Below are 14,496 nucleotides of genomic sequence, written 5' to 3'. Positions count from 1 at the left end.
AACGGTCAACAAGCCAATCGTAATGCGTCGTTTTGGATTGGAGAATTAGTAGACATCAATCTTCCAGGTTGCGATGAGCGAGGCGAAGGCTCCGGCTCCAGCGACGTCCATGTCGGACGCTGCCTATGCCTTTGATGAGGAGGTTCTCAAGGACGTTCGCAATAATAAGGTATGGATGCAAGACCCTAAATATTTCAAGAAGGTGATTGTGTCGCCTGCCGCCACCATGAAGATGCTCAACCACGCCAACTCTGGAGTGGAGAAAGGGATCAAGGCCGGCGGGAAGCCTGTGGAGATCATGGGACTTATTATGGGGCGACCGTCCACTGGAACTGACAGAGATGCGGGAGATGCCCACACACTCGTGGTCACCGACTGCTTCCCGCTGCCTATCGAGGGCGCCGAGACTCGCGTACTGGCAGATGACGCGGAGGTTATCAACTACATGATCTCGCTGGGCGAGGCCGTGGAGCAGACGCGCAAGGAAAAGTTTATGGGCTGGTACCACAGCCACCCGTTCGACGTGGAGGTGCACAGCCACTGCTTCCTCTCGGCCACGGACGTCAGCACGCAGCTGCAGTGGCAGCGCTCGGAAGATCCGCACGGTAACCCGTGGTTGGCTATTGTGCTGGATCCACTGCGCTCACTGTCCAAGAAACGCCCGGAGATGGGTGCTTTCCGCGTGTACCCGCCGGAGTTTGCTGCCCCTGTGAACGAGACACCCGACGGAACGATTGTCACGGACGAGAGTGCGAGACTCGAGCGCTGGGGTAACTGCTGGAACCGCTACTACACGCTAGAGATCGACTACTTTATGAGCTCTCTCGGCTCCCAGGTTGTCAGTGTTCTCTCAGAAGAGTTCCTGTGGATGCGTACGCTGAGCTCCAACACGATGCAAGAGCGTGAGAACCGTGATCGCTTCTCGGAGCGAATTCAGTTGCTGGCGAACAAACTGGATGGTTGTGAGGCTCATTTAATGCCCCGTGTCAGTCGCACCGCGTCGCGTATTGGAGAATACTATGTGCCCGAAAAGCAGCAGTCGCACAAGGAAGCCGAGGAGTCGGCGCTCGACAAGATCACTCAGGCAGCGAACGAACTCGCCATCGAGAACTCGCTCGGCCAGGAATTGCAGGTCACCAAGAAGGCCCTCTTCAATGACAAGTGACGTGGTTTTTCGCTACCATTTTTTTCGTATGAAAGTATCGCAAGGTAATAAACGTGGACTGCGTGGGTTATCTTCAGAACTCGGCGATAAATTATTGCCACTCAAGCTAGTCTAAAACAACTTTGTCTTGGTTCTTCCTTCTCCCATTGCAAATAACTCCTCCGCAATTCGTTCTTGCTCTTCCATAGCCTCTAGATTTTCCTGAAGCGCCTTGCGTTCAGCATTATCAACCACACTGACAATAGTCTGCTGCGGGAATAAAGACGCTGTCGAGGAACGTGAACCGTATCCGTTGCCCTTTTTGAACCTCTTGTAGTTTACCAGACCGTTTCCTCCTGTCCTGCCTGAGCGAGTGGGCTCTCTCTTCTTCACGATCAAGGAGCAACTCACGACGATTGGTTTACCGACATTGGCCTCTTCGATCTTCACATCGCGTGGCTGCAAAACGCGTGATGACTTCCAGGTGGGCACTTCTTCATCATTAAGTTTACGGGACGGCATACGCTTGCTCTTGTTTGGAGACACAGGTTCTATCACGGTACAAGAAAAATAATAAGCCCCACATTACAAGAGTTAGTGAAATTTCCGGTATGTAGTCGAAGTATGGAACCGCCTTACGTTGTTTTTGAGCCTCTTCCACACTGGGAATCTGCACGATGTTAATGTTGCTGTCCTCGACCATATCATCTTTAACCTGAGCAAGACAAATTGTTCAGTAATCGACAGGAAACGAACATTCCAGGAGAGAAACATACCACATCGTAGTGAGGGTCAGTCTGCTGTTCAGAACTCTCCTTGATCGTCACGTCCGCAACATCGACGTCCTCCTCTTGATCCTCTTTGTTTGATTTCACATCATCGTCTTCGTGCCCCGCTGTCGACGTAGCACTTCGCAAACTTAAGTGCTCCGGAAAGCTCATGACTTGGACGGATGAGCCCGCATAGCTTGCAAGGCTACTGCTGAAGGCCGAGTCGTTAGATGCTGAGGGTGGTTTGACAAAAATCACACTCGCTGCTAGCTCTTGAACACTCGTAAACACAGCTCCCATTGACTTGAACAGTTCAACTCGTCGCTCCACTATCTCCACAGGACAAGGAGGGTCTAAAGCAGCTGAAGCTCGCTGTTCACTTTGACCTGCGGTGCTGGAGAACCCCGATCCGTGTGACGGCTCCACAAGCAGCAAACGCTTGCTCGAAGCCAATGAGTCCAACTCACGCAGTAAAATGTCGTCCTCCTCAAAGTCCTTATACGCAGCAATTACCACGCCACCCATAGCCGCAATGAGCTCCTGCATCGACTGTGGGGTCAGAAACACAACTGCATATCCTTGAAACAGCGTTTTACGGAGCGGATTCGGCAAATAGTTGCTCTCTACCGAAGGAATCGACGGATCCGAAAGCAGAAACTCCTCACATCGCGGCAACGGCTCGGACAGACTCGAGCGGTTCAAAATGGCGTAGACCCACGGTGTGCACACCACCGGTTGGTTGTATACTAACGCCCAGAGCACCTTGACAGTCGCCACAATGCGTCCTGGGTCCATAATACAGTGTGTGGCATCCTTGCTCTCCGCTGCAACCAAATGCATGCCGAGCCGCTGGCACGTATCGTTCACTTGCTCTCGATTGGCCCGTTGGATGCGTGAGGCCACGAGTACGAACACTTGATAGCGGACGCGCAACACCGTCTTCTTGGCGCCAAACGATATCTGGTCACCATGTCGTAAACTTCGCGTCCCGAAGCTCTGTTCCTGGTTCACAAAGGAACCGAAGCGCGAGTTCTTGTCCACCAGTTCCAACGTTGGTCGTGTCGACGGATCTCTAAGCTGCTCTGGTGTCAACGTCCCCACGCGGATTAGCGCGTGCGTGCGCGAGATGGACGAGTCCGCGTGGAAGTTGAAGTGGCAGCGCTTGCGCCCCACGCTCCACTCCCCCGCCACCAGGTAGAAGGTCGTGTCGGCGCTGCAGCCTTCTCCTGCCACAACATCCAGGACCCACATGGCAAATTGAGATGTGACCTTACATATAGCGAAATGTATGGCGAATACCCTAACCTGCTCAAAGTGATGGTTGTTGAAGTGGTAATTGACTTGGACGTGCGATTGAAAAGCATTATTGGCAACTTCCTACTCGTCTCCTCTCTCTTGGTCTCCTCTCTCTTGAACGACACGAAGCTTGTCTCCGTATGAAAAACAAAAACAAAACATGAAGTGCATCCTCTGGTCTCGAGCGTCACCACCGCTGCGCCAGTGCTTCCCCCTTCGTCGCAGCTAGGCGTTGTCGTTGCCGAACACGCTGTCCAAAAGGCAGTGCGGGCGACTGGAATCCGCGACAGGGAAGCTGAATCGACGCTCGCGTAGCATCGGTTAGGGCAATCGGACCTCGACCACGCCGCTCTCGCTTGGAGACCGAGACGCTCGCTGAGAAGGGCAAGAATACTCGTCCTCGCCGTCCGAGCAGCTCAAGTTCACCTCGTCAAATAGAGGTGAGTAGCTGCGCTCTTCTTCACTATCTTGGCGTGGCGACGGTGATCGACGGTTCCTTTTGGAGCGGCTTTCATGCAGCGGCACCTCGCGCCGCGGCTGGCTTCGTTCACGCCGGGAGAGCACTATAGCAAGGTAATGTTCAAGCATGACTTAGATAAAAAAAATACTTCGTACACGAGATAATTCTCACTCACCGTCGTTGCTCCTCGATCGGTCGTGTCGGTGTCGGTGAGATCCTGAGTCCCGGTGCCCACGCGACCGACGACTCCGATGGTGATGCGAGCGAGAAGAATGCGATTCTCCCAGTCCTCGCCATCCACGTCGCCCAGATCCTCTACGTCCTTGATACTTCACTTGCCCCCATATATCATCAACCCAGATAATCTGCGAGGCGAGTTGCTGTAGATCGCCCGACACAGTGCCAGGGAACCCTGCATGAAATGATCACGTATTGCTTAAAAACGAGGAGCAAATCGGCAAATTCTACTTACTTACCAACAACCCAAACCTCTCTCTGCAACGCATTGCGTACTAAGCCCAAAGAGGTGTAAAAGTCGCCATCACCGCTGAGTAGTACGACACGCTCAATGTTCTACTCAAAAACGACAAAAAACGAAACATAGTATTGGATCCTCAGATTGAAATCATGCCTGTTCATTAAGTCCGTACGTGCTGCAACGTCAACGTGAGTAGCTTTGTCGCAATCCTGTTAGTATAAATAGCATTTTTTTTCACGTATTATGATTAAAGTTCATTCAAATGATGAATTCGATACCATTTGAACACTCCCACGTACGTACCCGTTGTCAACGCCCTTTTGAACGTTTTGCGTGAATCCGTGGCCACACCGCGTGCACCGACAGTTGCGCAGCTTCGTCGAGAAAATATCCACTTGAAACTGGTCCATAATGCACACGTGCCATTAGAACATCGACGCTATAACGTAAAAACAAGCCGCACCTGAGGTCCTCGCGGACGCGCATACTTGAGTGCATGGAACTCCGATGCCAGTGCACTATCGCCTCGCGCATCTTTCCGCTGGCTATCAAAATACCAGCACTCTAAAATGCATGTAAAAAAACAAACAAAGCGTAAGTAGTGGCTAGCATTTACGTATTCCCTGGAATAACACTCACCTTCAAACTCCGTCGACGCCATTTCCTCCAGTTCCGCTCGTAGATTTATAAAATCGATTTTCCCACCCTACACATGCGAGTTAGTAATACCAGGCGAAATCTGAAGGCAACACACTCACCAAGATGCGGCTTTGAATGCGCGCGTACGCTCCATCTGAGCAGAAATAGGGAGCATGCACGTATTAGCCACCATCGCTCATCACAGTTCAATCTCTTACCAATGATCAACGCAGTAGTCTTGGCGGAAACCGCCGGAACCCTTCTCTTCACCGTCATAGCGGGACTTGTTGCTGAGCCAGCAAATCGGCAAATGCCAACCGAACCAGAAGAGAGAAGGAAAACACGAAGATCCCGTCCCAGGCACTTTCCCTAACTGGAGCCTTAGCGCTTTTCTTGCTAACGATGGCTGTTGGGACCAAGCGTTTGCAGTTTGGCTCTTGTCCACATCATGGTCAGTAGCAGCCCCGTCGCTGGGTCGCAAGCCAACACACCACGGCGAAGACTCGAAAGTGCAATGGAACTCGATGGACACCCGAAACTGGTGCTTTAGCATCTCTCTTTTTTAAGCAAACTCCAACGTCATTCACATGTTAATTGTATTGTTGAAGTGTATTGTAAATATTCGACTAATTCTAAAAAAATCAAGGTAGGCTTGGTAATTTCCAAAAAGCGTGGGAACTGCTGCAATAATTCATCGCCCCATGTCCAGACTGAAGCGCCGACGCGAGGAGCTCTCGCAGCGCAGCAAACGACCACGCCACCGTACGCTGTTGTGTATAATATGGTACTATATTGTACTTTCACCTGACAGCTTTTTTACTGCGCAGGCGACTCAATCGACAGCGAAGACGCGAGCGACGATGAAGTGCTGCCAACAAACGTCGTGGTGGCTGACGGCCCCAGCGACGACGAAGCAAAGGAAGAAGACAATAACGAGGAGGAGGCGCTTTTAGACTTCACGCAGACGGATTACGCGGTGCAGATGAGTCAGGCGGAGCCGCTCGCAGGTGACGACAGTGACGAGGAAGCATCAAGCAAAAGGAACAAAGAGCCCACCAAACCTAAGGCCTTGCACAAGCTCTCCGACAAGGTTTGTCACTTAGTGCATCTATTGATACAGTAGTGGAACTGTCTGTGCTGACGTGGCTGTATGGATCAGGCTCTGGATGAGCTTACGGCGAAGCTGGTACGCTACGTACTGTACAAGGGAGGCTTGAAGCTGCCAATCAAGTTCGCGGACATCAGCAAGGACGTGTTCCCACAGTACAAGAGTGTATCAAGGTAGATTTGAGCGGGGTTTTGGTGGAGCTGGTAGAGCTGATAGTGTGCTAATTTGATACGTTACGTGGCTTTTGCTTTAGATACTTTTTCTACCACGCGAAACAGAAGATCGAACGCGTCTTCGGCTACCGTGTGGTGCAAGTGGAGGACAGTACAAGCAAGGAGCTTTACCTCGTGTTGAACAATGCGTCGTCGCAGGAGCACTTGCAGCTTATGAATAAGACAGGAAAAGCGTCTTCGCGCGGTTTCCTCATGATGGTACTGGGTCTCTTATGGTGTGCCCCTGCCCGACGACTTTCGGAAGGTTCGTGACTCTGTCAGTGTGCTGCCACAAACGTGGTTGCACGAGTTTCGTACTGCAAAACTAACGGTGGTTGGCTGGCGATATGCAGATGATCTCTGGAAGCAGTTGATCCGCTTGGACCCGGCGGTGAAGCTCAAAGTCAACCACCCACAGCTTGGTGACATCCCTCTTCTCTTCAAAACGTTCGAGAGCCAACTGTAAGAGTACTATCGAATAGAGTGGGCGAGGGTATAATTGACTTGCACTGACAGTCGTCGATATTGCTGTTAGCTACCTAGACGCCACGTCAGAGCTTGATGTGGACCTGAAGAAGATCAAGTATTACCAGTATGGCCCCAGGACGTTCCTGGAAGTGAGTAAGGTGCAGATTCTCAACTTTGTGTGCAAGGTGCGCTGTTTCTCTTGTTGGAGTTTGCAATCAAGTGAGTTTGCTTATTAACATGAAAACATATTGCAGCTGATCACTGGACGTCCTCCCTCGGAGGCGCAGATAAATGAGGTATTGGCCGAAGACAGCTAAGACAGGAAAGCATTTAGCAGCAAACATCCATTTAACGCTTTAAGCCATTTTCAATTCCCCGTTTTTGTCCCTGTCTCTTCTTCACTAAAATGGAGTCCATCGTCGCTGCCTACGGTTCATCACCCGAGTCTTCAGACGACGCTGCTTCGTCCTCGACGGACAGCGAAGTGGAATGTGCACATGCTGGGGAAGATGCGCATGTTGGCACCAAGCGGAAGCGCTCCGATGAGCGGCAGTGGAAACGAGCTTTCCCTCACGTTGATGGCAATTGGCCGAGCCACGTACGAATCGATGTCCCCGTCTCCGACGAGCTTCGTGAGCTGGCCAGATACGCTATTGAGCGTGCTCAGGATATTGTCGGTGAAGCAGTATCATTGGTGCCTTTCGAAGAGCTTGGGCTTAGCGAACCTTCTACGGAAGCAAACAATACGTTGCACTTGAGTCTCTCGCGGCCGTTTGTTCTCACCTACAACCAGATAAATGGCTTCGTGGACTCGCTCCGTGCTGCACTCAAATGGCAACAACGGTAGCTTACGTTTGCAAATGCCATGTAACGAATCTCGTACTAATTATCGTGTGAGCTTGATACGCACTCAGATTCAATGTTACCCTACGGCGCGCTCTCGTGTTGGTGAACGATGAGAAGACACGCTCGTTCCTGGCGCTTCGAGTTGACGAGGGAGAGCAGCAGTTCACTCAAGTGCTGCGCTGCGTGAACCAGTGCCTCTCGCGCTTCGAGCTACCTACCTACTACAAGGTACGCCTTCCCCTCTCCAGTTTTGCATGAAACTGAGCGGTAATATTCAAGCTTTTATGTCGTTGTGTTTGCTGTCTATGGCGCGGATTGCGCTGCTCGCTCGCGTTGGGGTTGATTCTGATCGTGTAGGATCCCATTCCGCATGTTAGCATCGCCTCTTCACTGGGCGAAGAGCTTGCGCAACTAACATCCGACCAATGTGAAAGCCTCGTCACACCCCAACAGGAAAAGCAGCACGTGGGATCACCACGCTGCATTACGGCAAGCGTAGCAACAGTTCACGCGCCATAGGTAACAAACACTACGACATTCCACTCCGTTGAGTTGCCAGTCCGACCCCTGTCCTCCTCGTCCAGCTTGATAGTGTAAAACTTTCGTCTCCCATGCTGCCACCGTCGAAACCACCTGACATGTCACTCACTTTCTGTTTCGGAAGCGAGATCGATAACTTCAGTCCGACCGCCGATTTCATCCAGCATGGCATCATGATCCTGCGCTGTCATGACCGGTGCCGCTGATCTCAGTGGCACTGGTAATGACAGTGGAAACGGTTTGCCTCCCACATCTTCATCATCTGAGCTGATATCCGATAAAGTGAACACTGGCGCATCGTCTGCCTGCTTGCTAGTATCTCCACGAGCTCCTCGTTTTGCGTGCCCCTGCCCGTTCATATCCGCACCTTCAAATATAAGACGAAACGGTGATAATACGTCAGTTCAACAACAACTTTATCCAGTACACAAATTTCGCCACATGTACCATTTCTTTTCCGCTTCTTGCCATTTCTCTCACCAGGACCTCGTTTTCCTTTAGCCAATGGCTTTCTCTTCCTTTTAGCCACCCCGGCTGGGACACTAGTCACTCTCGCTGGGACACTAGCCACTGACGCCGGAACTGGAGGTGCTGCGCTGTCGACAGGTAGGGCATTCGAGGTGGCAGCAATCTCGATGCTAGGCGGTTTAGCACGCGGCCGTTCCCTCGATCTGGAGCGGCTTCGTCCCCGGCCCTTTCTCCCTCGACTTCTTCCATTTAAGCGCCCTTCACGACCTCGAGATCCTCCACGTACTGGCTGGCTAGAGCGACCTGACGCACCTTCATCAACCGGGGCTATGACAACTTGGCGGCCACTACCACCCTCTTGTGTTTCGTCGGGTGGTGAACAGGAGTCATTGCTAAACTGGAAGTCTTCGCCTTCGTGATCCTCAAACCATCGGACTTCATCGGTTCGCTCTTTGTTTCTTCCCTTATCTCTTCGTCCTTCCTCTCTGCGTCCATTGTCTTGAGATCTCTCCTGGTGGATATTCTTAACTTGAGACCACAAGTCGTTCATCCAGAGAACCCGTGACGCCAGCTGCTGCAGGTCCCCCGATACTGTTCCTCTGTAGCCTGGTAATAGCCCATTTCATCACTGTTATTTACCATAATACTTCAAGTAAATCATGGACGTTTAGTGCAGCACTTACCAATTACCCATATATCCTTTCGTAACACGTTGCGGACGTGGCTAAGTGAGCTGTAAAAATCGCCATCACCTGCTCCACGCACACATCAAGTTAGACCCATATTAGAATTTTTGGAAGTAAAAATTCGCACCCGCAAATAAAATGAAGCGGTCGCAAATCTGATACACATAACAAGAACAGGGTTTGCGGAATGTTTTTACGAATGATGGCCAGGTGACACCACAGAGTGAGCATACGTTTTCGTAGGCTAGCGATAGGATCTTGGTAGCGATTCTGCGGAACGTATTAAGTGAGTATTCGTCGCGTCCTTAGCAATACTACATGTCGACGCACGCACCCGTTGTCAACACCTTTCTGCACATTCTGCGTGAAGTGGTTGCCGCATTTTCTGCAGTGACAATTATATTTTTTCATCGGGAACAAGCTGACCTGGAACTTTAAGAAGTTGCAATTTCCACACCATCAACCCACGCAACATCATACCCAGCAGATTCAGCTGCAATACCTGAGGTCCATCCGGAGGTGCAAACTTCAGCATGTGGTATTCCGCTATCAACGCTGGATTCAGCCGCTGAACAGACGGGTTTTGGTCGAAAAACCAGCAATCTAATGGGACACCAGAACGTCAACAAGCATCCACCTACGATTTCGCAGGCGCGATAGAACCTAATGGTCATTGCACACACACGCCGAAGAACAACAATTTTCCTTGCGTTAGCTCCACGCTCACCTCCAAACTGTGTCGACGCTTGTTCTTCCAGCGCGGCACGGAGCTTGATGTAGTCGATCTTGCCGCCCTGCAGTTGCGTACACAGACTACGGTCAACACACAACGTAAACCTTCATCTCAGCTTATTAGCGTGCTCCGTACCAGGTCGCGCGCTCCAATCATCGCGTAAGACCCATCTGCAAGCGAGTCAGCCAACCAGTCGTCCAAAACGCACGAGTTAGACTAAGAAAAGGACGGATAAGATGGCAATATACGCACATCCAAAACGTACCAATGACCAGCGCTGTGCGAGTGGATCCAACAGTCTCCATGCCCAAACCTGACGACGTTGTGGTGGCTGTAGTGCTCATCGATAACGTCGCTACTTCATGTGATAGTTCTGCGCTTTTGCTTCGATAACGGGCTCCTACGATTGGCATAATTTTCAGCCAATTACATCCCAGGTACAGATGTCGCCTTGCCTCCGTCCCTCCCAAAAATATAGAAAAAAATCGAGATTTTTGGATTTCGGTTCCCGCTCAGTCCAGCCCACACAAACAGACAGCCTCGTATCGGCAGCACCAAGCTAAGCTTAGACCCCAGACCACCAAGTAAACATGCCAGGCGAGGAGAACAAGGAGTTCGATGACGAACTGGTCGACTACGAAGAGGAAGAGGAGACGTCGACGGACGCCTCCAAGGCCGCCGCCGAGGGCAAGGACGCCAAGAAGTAAGCAAAAAGATCTCGATATTTCGAAAGGGAGAATGAGAGCCCGAGAGATGGGGGAGCTGAGCCGAGGAGAGAGCGACGTCGAGGGAGAAGACGATGCTTTCTCGCTCGCCTGCCTGCGTGCGGAGGACCTCTTAGAGGCCGACTTATCCGTCTTATAGACGCGAGCGACGCTCAACCGGCCACTCGGCCGCTCATCCGCCCACTCGGAGCCTCTCAGAGAGGAAGAAAAGAGCCCAGTTTGTTAACAACTTCTTCTGTATCTGTTCCGGGGGAATCGTGATCGCCGCGGATTCTTGTCTACAGGGGTCACTACGTCGGCATCCACAGTTCTGGTTTCCGCGACTTTATCCTGAAGCCCGAGTGCCTGCGCGCCGTTGTGGACTGCGGTTTCGAGCACCCTTCGGAAGGTGAGCAAGAGTTGTCTGCACGAGATAACGAGGGAAGATGGGCTTCAATTGCTAACGATGTTTTGAATATTTTTAATACACAGTCCAGCACGAGTGCATTCCTCAGGCCGTGCTCGGCATGGACATCATTTGCCAGGCTAAGTCTGGTATGGGCAAGACTGCTGTCTTCGTGCTTGCTACACTGCACCAGGTATGGAACACCCTCCTGCTGGATCTTGTAGTTGTGCTGCTGCTAACAAGTTTTTGACTGTTTCTACACTTTAGATCGAGCCTGTCGACGGCCAGATCAGCGTCGTGGTCATGTGCCACACCCGTGAGCTGGCGTTCCAGATCGCCCACGAGTACGAGCGTTTCAGCAAGTACCTGGTGGACGTCAAGACCGGCGTGTTCTACGGCGGTACGTCTTGCAGAATCTCATGCTGTGACTCGTCAAAAGCGCTTACAATTCTTTGATTGCAGGTGTTCCCATTTCGCAGAATCGTGAGGCGCTGAAGAACAATCCGCCCCACATTCTTGTGGGTACTCCGGGTCGTATCCTGGGTCTGCTGCGTGAAAAGACCCTGAAGTTGGACAAGGTGAAGCATTTCGTCATGGATGAGTGTGACAAGATGCTTGAGGCCATCGGTACGTCATGAGCGGAGATCATCAATGCAAACAAGTTAAGCATAATGTGTAATTCTTTTGCCAGACATGCGTCGCGACATTCAGGAGATCTTCAAGGCAACCCCGCACGACAAGCAAGTGATGATGTTCTCGGCTACTCTGAGCAAGGAGATCCGCCCAGTGTGCCGCAAGTTCTGTCAGGACGTAAGTGAGCCGTTTAATCGATTGGATGCGAATACTTCAATTAATCAATGCGATCTTGGATTGTTTTGCCTTGCAGCCGATGGAGATCTACGTCGACGATGAGACGAAGCTGACGCTCCACGGTCTACAGCAGTACTACATCAAGCTGGAAGAGTCGGAGAAGAACCGTAAGCTGAACGACCTGCTGGATGCGCTTGAGTTCAACCAGGTGGTGATTTTCGTGTCTAAGAAGAACCGTGGACGCGAGCTCAACCGCCTGCTGAACGAGTGCAACTTCCCGTCGATCTGCATCACGGCCGACCTCTCTCAGGAGGAGCGTATCAAGCGGTACAAAAGCTTTAAGGACTTCCAGAAGCGTATTCTGGTGACTACGGATTTGTTCGGCCGTGGCATGGATATCGAGCGTGTCAACATTGTCGTGAACTACGACTTCCCGAACGATAGCGACCAGTACCTCCACCGTGTGGGCCGTGCCGGTCGTTTCGGTACTAAGGGTCTGTCGATTAGTTTCATCTCCTCGGAGGAGGACACGGAAATGCTGGCCAAGGTGCAGTCGCGCTTCGAGGTAAACATCCCGGAGCTTCCCGACCAGATCGATATCTCCACGTACATGAGCACTTAGGCGAACAGTTCGATTCATGATGAGGACAAGGAAGAGGGAGCGAAAGACAAGAGTTCTGTTCAAACCAACCAACCTCTTGTTTTCAACATGTGCGAGCTCCATTTTGGAAGCGAGCTCTGCTGCTGCTGCGTGGCTGAATGAATATACCCAAAGCGAGACTGTGGACGGCGCTTTAAGACTCGGCTCGCGCTGTTTCTGCTGGCGTCGTCCCAAGCCGCCGGTTCCAAGTGTTACTCTTTTCTCCGTCGCTTCGTCGACCCATCGATATTCTTCATGCCACTGAGGTGACTTTTGTACTTTTCGCGGATGCCGTCATTGCGCGCCCATAGCGAGTCGCGGCTGGACGTGTCTTGGTCTGCCAGATGCGTGTACTTGGTGCTAAAAGCCGAATTGTAAACATTACAAATAGCTCGGACGTTAGAATGCTAGAGACCGAAGGGAATGCATCGCAACAACAAGATTCGTACCGGCCAGCGCGTCCAAAATTCTTGACCTGCATCACCGCTGGGAGCATCTCCTTGTTGAACTTATCTTCAAGCGTAGCCTCGGTGGCATCCCGTTTGCGCACGTCATCCTTCGAGCGAATACTATCGTCGTCCACGTAGAAGGCACCCTTGTGGTAATACTTCTGCATGAACTTGAGTTTATTCTTCTCTTTGGGCTCATTCTTCTTCAGTTTGCTGCAGTCCAAGAAAAAAGTTAGTCACCCTGGCAGATATTTAATTGTAACTTAGACCAAACGTACGCATCCTCAGCCGCACGCTCCTCCTCTGTCATGTTACGCCTCCTTTGCGTTTCTTCTTCCTCTTTTTTGCGCTGCTCCTTCCGATCACGGTCACTGTAGCGACAAACATACAGGAAAAATTAGCCTGCAATTACCAGAGGTCTCATGAGTTGATACAGCCTCATACCGTTTGATTCGACGCATTTCGCGCAGCTCCCAATCGCGATACTCTTGCGCTGGGTCCAGGCCATCCGTGTCGTCAGGCATCTCCACGTCAGTTGAGTCATCCTTATCAGCGCCGTCCTGCTCGCGCCGAACTTCTTCTGCAACCAAACGACGCGACTCCATTTTTCGGGCCTCCATCTTTTCGTGCTCTCGCTTCTGGCGGCGTTCCTCTTCCGCTGCCAGCTCTTCTTGACGCTTCACAGTCCCACGAGCTTTCTTGGGCACGAAAACAGGCTTCATGAGCTCTTCAACAGGCTCTGAGTCATCTGTGTCGGTCTCATATTCCGAACTACTGCTGCCGCTGCTTCCAGACTCAGACTCGCCGTTTTTTGCCTTTTCAGCTGGAATGGCCACCGCGCTACGCTTTACAATCTGCGGCTCCACAAGCTGACGCACGCTCTTCTTCTCAGGTACAGCAAACTGAGCATCTTCTTCTTTCTGGGCCTCACGGGCCTTTGCCTTATTGCGTAGCATGCGACGACGACGATCGATGTCAGACTCATCTTCCTCCTCCGAGCTGGAATCCTGCAGCGCCTTGGCGACATCATCGTCACTAGATTCCTTTTCATCCTCAGAAGATGATGACGCTTGTTCTCTTCGACCACGGTCCTTTGCTGCAGGTTTAATGGCACTTATGACCTGAGCCTCCACGCGTTTCCGTCCGGCGTTGATCACAGGAGTAGGCTTATGCTGTGCTTCGACCTTCGGGAGCGCACGCACCTTGCTGTTGGCAGTCACGAAGCCACGGTCTTCCTCATATCCATGCGCAAACTTGGGCACCTGTCCTGCTCTATACCGTGCTACCTTCTTGGACGGATCTACCTTGGGCTTCAGTGGTTTAAATTCCTCGGTCTCCTCTCTGACAAAATACGAGCGTCAAAGAGTGGTAACAAATGAGCCATTGCATGGAAATAGTGAAGCAGATGCACGTACTTGGTGTTGGTGTGGCGCAGCGACAATGGGTCGCCCGGAGTATCGTCCGGAAGCAGCAAGCCCAAGTCCTTCTTGGTGAAGAGCGACATGTTCGCTGATGGTGCAAATGTACGGAAAAGTGGCACACATTAAATAAAATACTGTTTAACTGCAATTTAAACCAGTATATTTAAAAGTACTGACAAAGGTGAGCCGCGCTACAATTCTGATCAACAATTCGTGAC

The 14,496-nt window shown here is 51.5% G+C and overlaps 8 protein-coding genes across 24 annotated transcripts; 4 read left to right on the top strand and 4 right to left on the bottom strand.

Annotated features, from left to right (window-relative positions):
* Positions 1-9: 9 nt before the first annotated feature.
* Positions 10-1,346, top strand: PPTG_10107 (hypothetical protein). Its single transcript, XM_008905368.1, has one exon. The coding sequence runs from the start codon at positions 74-76 to the stop codon at positions 1,163-1,165; it is 1,092 nt and encodes a 363-aa protein (XP_008903616.1). The 5' UTR covers positions 10-73; the 3' UTR covers positions 1,166-1,346.
* PPTG_10106 (hypothetical protein) lies at positions 1,277-3,165 on the bottom strand (the record flags this gene model as incomplete). Its single annotated transcript, XM_008905367.1, has 3 exons — positions 1,277-1,695; positions 1,784-1,859; positions 1,921-3,165. The coding sequence occupies 3 exons, from the start codon at positions 3,163-3,165 to the stop codon at positions 1,277-1,279; spliced, it is 1,740 nt and encodes a 579-aa protein (XP_008903615.1).
* A 366-nt stretch (positions 3,166-3,531) lies between these two features.
* Positions 3,532-5,063, bottom strand: PPTG_10105 (hypothetical protein; the record flags this gene model as incomplete). The annotated part of the gene is made up of 9 exons (XM_008905366.1): positions 3,532-3,773; positions 3,846-4,082; positions 4,147-4,243; positions 4,321-4,357; positions 4,452-4,549; positions 4,612-4,712; positions 4,788-4,854; positions 4,907-4,941; positions 5,006-5,063. The coding sequence occupies 9 exons, from the start codon at positions 5,061-5,063 to the stop codon at positions 3,532-3,534; spliced, it is 972 nt and encodes a 323-aa protein (XP_008903614.1).
* A 242-nt stretch (positions 5,064-5,305) lies between these two features.
* PPTG_10104 lies at positions 5,306-6,963 on the top strand. 2 transcript variants are annotated; one of them, XM_008905365.1, is made up of 8 exons: positions 5,306-5,328; positions 5,396-5,549; positions 5,615-5,877; positions 5,947-6,068; positions 6,149-6,372; positions 6,461-6,569; positions 6,651-6,760; positions 6,830-6,963. In XM_008905365.1, exons 2-7 carry the CDS (start codon positions 5,489-5,491, stop codon positions 6,667-6,669), a joined length of 798 nt encoding a protein of 265 aa, XP_008903613.1. In that variant the 5' UTR covers positions 5,306-5,328; positions 5,396-5,488; the 3' UTR covers positions 6,670-6,760; positions 6,830-6,963. The 2 variants fall into 2 exon arrangements, with proteins under 2 accessions (XP_008903613.1, XP_008903612.1); XM_008905364.1 differs by having other exon boundaries at positions 6,643-6,760.
* Positions 6,831-10,266, bottom strand: PPTG_10102 (hypothetical protein). 14 transcript variants are annotated; one of them, XM_008905355.1, is made up of 10 exons: positions 10,114-10,266; positions 9,984-10,018; positions 9,843-9,909; positions 9,618-9,718; positions 9,450-9,541; positions 9,349-9,385; positions 9,243-9,270; positions 9,113-9,181; positions 8,409-9,035; positions 6,831-8,328 (listed from the first exon to the last, which is right to left on the bottom strand). In XM_008905355.1, exons 1-10 carry the CDS (start codon positions 10,259-10,261, stop codon positions 8,063-8,065), a joined length of 1,470 nt encoding a protein of 489 aa, XP_008903603.1. In that variant the 5' UTR covers positions 10,262-10,266; the 3' UTR covers positions 6,831-8,062. The 14 variants fall into 14 exon arrangements, with proteins under 14 accessions (XP_008903603.1, XP_008903607.1, XP_008903599.1 ...); XM_008905354.1 differs by having other exon boundaries at positions 6,902-8,328; positions 9,450-9,547; XM_008905359.1 differs by having other exon boundaries at positions 9,618-9,909.
* PPTG_10103 lies at positions 6,944-8,409 on the top strand. 2 transcript variants are annotated; one of them, XM_008905362.1, is made up of 3 exons: positions 6,944-7,418; positions 7,490-7,649; positions 7,779-8,409. In XM_008905362.1, the coding sequence occupies exons 1-3, from the start codon at positions 6,982-6,984 to the stop codon at positions 7,938-7,940; spliced, it is 759 nt and encodes a 252-aa protein (XP_008903610.1). In that variant the 5' UTR covers positions 6,944-6,981; the 3' UTR covers positions 7,941-8,409. The 2 variants fall into 2 exon arrangements, with proteins under 2 accessions (XP_008903610.1, XP_008903611.1); XM_008905363.1 differs by having other exon boundaries at positions 7,490-8,409.
* A 103-nt stretch (positions 10,267-10,369) lies between the features above and the next one.
* Positions 10,370-13,161, top strand: PPTG_10101. Of its 2 annotated transcripts, XM_008905346.1 has the most exons (7): positions 10,370-10,551; positions 10,858-10,961; positions 11,045-11,151; positions 11,226-11,358; positions 11,421-11,585; positions 11,650-11,768; positions 11,845-13,161. In XM_008905346.1, exons 1-7 carry the CDS (start codon positions 10,439-10,441, stop codon positions 12,388-12,390), a joined length of 1,287 nt encoding a protein of 428 aa, XP_008903594.1. In that variant the 5' UTR covers positions 10,370-10,438; the 3' UTR covers positions 12,391-13,161. The 2 variants fall into 2 exon arrangements, with proteins under 2 accessions (XP_008903594.1, XP_008903595.1); XM_008905347.1 differs by having other exon boundaries at positions 10,370-10,961.
* Positions 12,275-14,391, bottom strand: PPTG_10100 (hypothetical protein). Its single transcript, XM_008905345.1, has 5 exons — positions 14,273-14,391; positions 13,302-14,198; positions 13,136-13,228; positions 12,858-13,070; positions 12,275-12,768 (listed from the first exon to the last, which is right to left on the bottom strand). Exons 1-5 carry the CDS (start codon positions 14,359-14,361, stop codon positions 12,621-12,623), a joined length of 1,440 nt encoding a protein of 479 aa, XP_008903593.1. The 5' UTR covers positions 14,362-14,391; the 3' UTR covers positions 12,275-12,620.
* Between the last annotated feature and the right edge of the window lie 105 nt (positions 14,392-14,496).

Source organism: Phytophthora parasitica (assembly GCF_000247585.1).
Source record: "Phytophthora parasitica INRA-310 unplaced genomic scaffold supercont2.20, whole genome shotgun sequence".
Taxonomy (NCBI): Eukaryota; Oomycota; class Peronosporomycetes; order Peronosporales; family Peronosporaceae; genus Phytophthora; species Phytophthora nicotianae.
Note: the sequence above shows the minus strand (reverse complement) of the source record. Positions and strands in the feature narration are given on the sequence as shown.